We start from the raw sequence: 2668 nt of genomic DNA, 5'->3' as shown, positions 1-2668 counted from the left end.
GAATAAAGGAATGCGTGATCGCTACTTTAGATCATATTTGGTCAAGGATAGTGAAATAAAAATGCAGAATTTTATTTCCATTCATTTATTAATCAGAATTTATCCACTTTTATAATACATTAGTGCATTTTCTACTGTAGTGAGCGCTAGAATTGCTTTCCATAATTTGTTGTAAGTGGAATGGAGATTGTAATAGGATGTTAATACCCCTGAAGACAGGAGGCAAACGAATATGTTGTTCACAGGTCGATTCCTAGCCCGTATTAACATTAACATTTTGCCTAGCTGCACTGCTATCAGAGTCTAGCGCCTTACTAATAATAAATGTATTAAACATACGTTCGTATTCGGATTTCAGACCGTGATACCCTCTCATCCCCTAAATTTCGCCGGCCTCTCGTCATTCTGCAACGATACGAACGCGATTAACGAGGAATTTGGAAATATTCCACAAATGACAGCAAAGATAGACGAGTTGCCACCGGGAGCGGAATTGAAGAATCGGTACGCGAACGGGATCCCGCTTCCCGAGACGAGGGTCATGCTGCAGAAGATTAATAACGATCCTCTCACCGAGTATATCAACGCCAGTTACGTTAGGGTAAGCGACGATAATTTATTACATCGTTGGTATACCACACTGCAAATTTTTATATAAAATGAGATGTTTTCATGATATCAATTCAGAAAACGAAATCTGAACAGTGCATTATAATAGTCAATAATAATTGGAAGTAATGTTAATTATATCTGGAAAGGCTAATTATGTAATTCGATATTCTAAAGTAGTGTTCCTCTGTTCCGAGGCGAATCGATACTGATAAGTAATTGCATTGTGGCTATGTAGGTATGGAACAGTATATCAATCGATACTGTCGATTCCCAAGATTTAATTGCGAATCTAATTGCATGCAATTCCGATCCGCAGTTACTCTTAGTTTAATTATTAATGACTGTCTAAATTATTGCAAACTGCAGTCAATATATAATAATATAAGATGTAATTTGTAATAGGATGTTAATACCCCTGAAGACAGGAGGCAAACGAATATGTTGTTCACAGGTCGATTCCTAGCCCGTATTAACATTAACATTTTGCCTAGCTGCACTGCTATCAGAGTCTAGCGCCTTACTAATAATAAATGTATTAAACATACGTTCGTATTCGGATTTCAGACCGTGATACCCTCTCATCCCCTAAATTTCGCCGGCCTCTCGTCATTCTGCAACGATACGAACGCGATTAACGAGGAATTTGGAAATATTCCACAAATGACAGCAAAGATAGACGAGTTGCCACCGGGAGCGGAATTGAAGAATCGGTACGCGAACGGGATCCCGCTTCCCGAGACGAGGGTCATGCTGCAGAAGATTAATAACGATCCTCTCACCGAGTATATCAACGCCAGTTACGTTAGGGTAAGCGACGATAATTTATTACATCGTTGGTATACCACACTGCAAATTTTTATATAAAATGAGATGTTTTCATGATATCAATTCAGAAAACGAAATCTGAACAGTGCATTATAATAGTCAATAATAATTGGAAGTAATGTTAATTATATCTGGAAAGGCTAATTATGTAATTCGATATTCTAAAGTAGTGTTCCTCTGTTCCGAGGCGAATCGATACTGATAAGTAATTGCATTGTGGCTATGTAGGTATGGAACAGTATATCAATCGATACTGTCGATTCCCAAGATTTAATTGCGAATCTAATTGCATGCAATTCCGATCCGCAGTTACTCTTAGTTTAATTATTAATGACTGTCTAAATTATTGCAAACTGCAGTCAATATATAATAATATAAGATGTAAGAACTTATTTTATAATTCATAACATAATGTTCGCAAAATTAATTATTACGCGAATGATGAATGCGTGGACTTCATTTTGAAATTTATCATGTATCGATCAATTTTATCCTCTTTCTTTTACAAAAATTAAATTATTTTAATTATACAATTGCAGGGTCCAAAAAATGCTACCAAATATTACATAGCTTGCCAAGCTCCCATGGAATCGACGGTGACTGACTTCTGGAGATTGATCTGGGAACAGCAGTGCAAAGTCATAATTATGTTAACGGACTTGATTGAAAACGGTGTGGAGAGGTGCACGGAGTATATTCCACCCTCCGAAGTTACCGATTGCCATCGGCTGTACGGCGATTTTCAAGTCACTTTGAAGAAAAGGGAGACTAAAGAAAAATATGCTATCTCCACTTTACACTTAAAAGTAATTACAATTTTAGAAATATTAATTGAAATATCAATTTTGTTTATTAATATGCTTCGTCTGTCTATCCATTTTATAAATCGATGTAGGAATACTTGATTTAACATTAAAGTGAAATTCGTCATTTTGCAGAACCTGGAGAACAACACTTACAGAGAAGTGTACCACATTTGGTACCTTTGGCCAGTTGACGGGGTCCAGTCGGACGGTGCAGGGTTGATAGCTGTTTTGCTAGAAGCAAGAGCACTTCAGAGGGGCGGACCTGGGCCGATAGTGGTCCACTGTAGTCCAGGGACAGGTAGAACCGGAACGTTAATAGCTTTAGACTTGGGTATCAGGCAGTATGAGATTACGAGGACCGTAGATGTGCCCAGGGTGGTTTATACTATCAGGAGGGACAGGGCTGGTGCTGTTCAGACTAAGGA

General features: G+C 37.9%; 1 protein-coding gene across 1 annotated transcript in view; it reads left to right on the top strand.

Moving 5' to 3' along the window:
* The window catches only part of LOC108623651 (putative serine/threonine-protein kinase DDB_G0282963), a gene marked incomplete at its 3' end in the record, with an annotated part of 26045 nt that extends 23379 nt beyond the window's left edge, over positions 1-2666 (top strand). Inside the window, exons 8-10 of the mRNA XM_026812481.1 lie at positions 359-601; positions 1977-2243; positions 2376-2666. Of these exons, the coding sequence (XP_026668282.1) occupies positions 359-601; positions 1977-2243; positions 2376-2666 (801 nt within the window). The remainder of the gene's footprint in view (positions 1-358; positions 602-1976; positions 2244-2375) is intronic.
* Between the last annotated feature and the right edge of the window lie 2 nt (positions 2667-2668).

The sequence above is a fragment of the Ceratina calcarata genome, unplaced genomic scaffold, assembly GCF_001652005.2.
Source record: "Ceratina calcarata isolate Rehan_Ccalc_2016 unplaced genomic scaffold, ASM165200v1 scaffold284.2, whole genome shotgun sequence".
NCBI lineage: Eukaryota > Metazoa > Arthropoda > Insecta > Hymenoptera > Apidae > Ceratina > Ceratina calcarata.
Note: the sequence above shows the minus strand (reverse complement) of the source record. Positions and strands in the feature narration are given on the sequence as shown.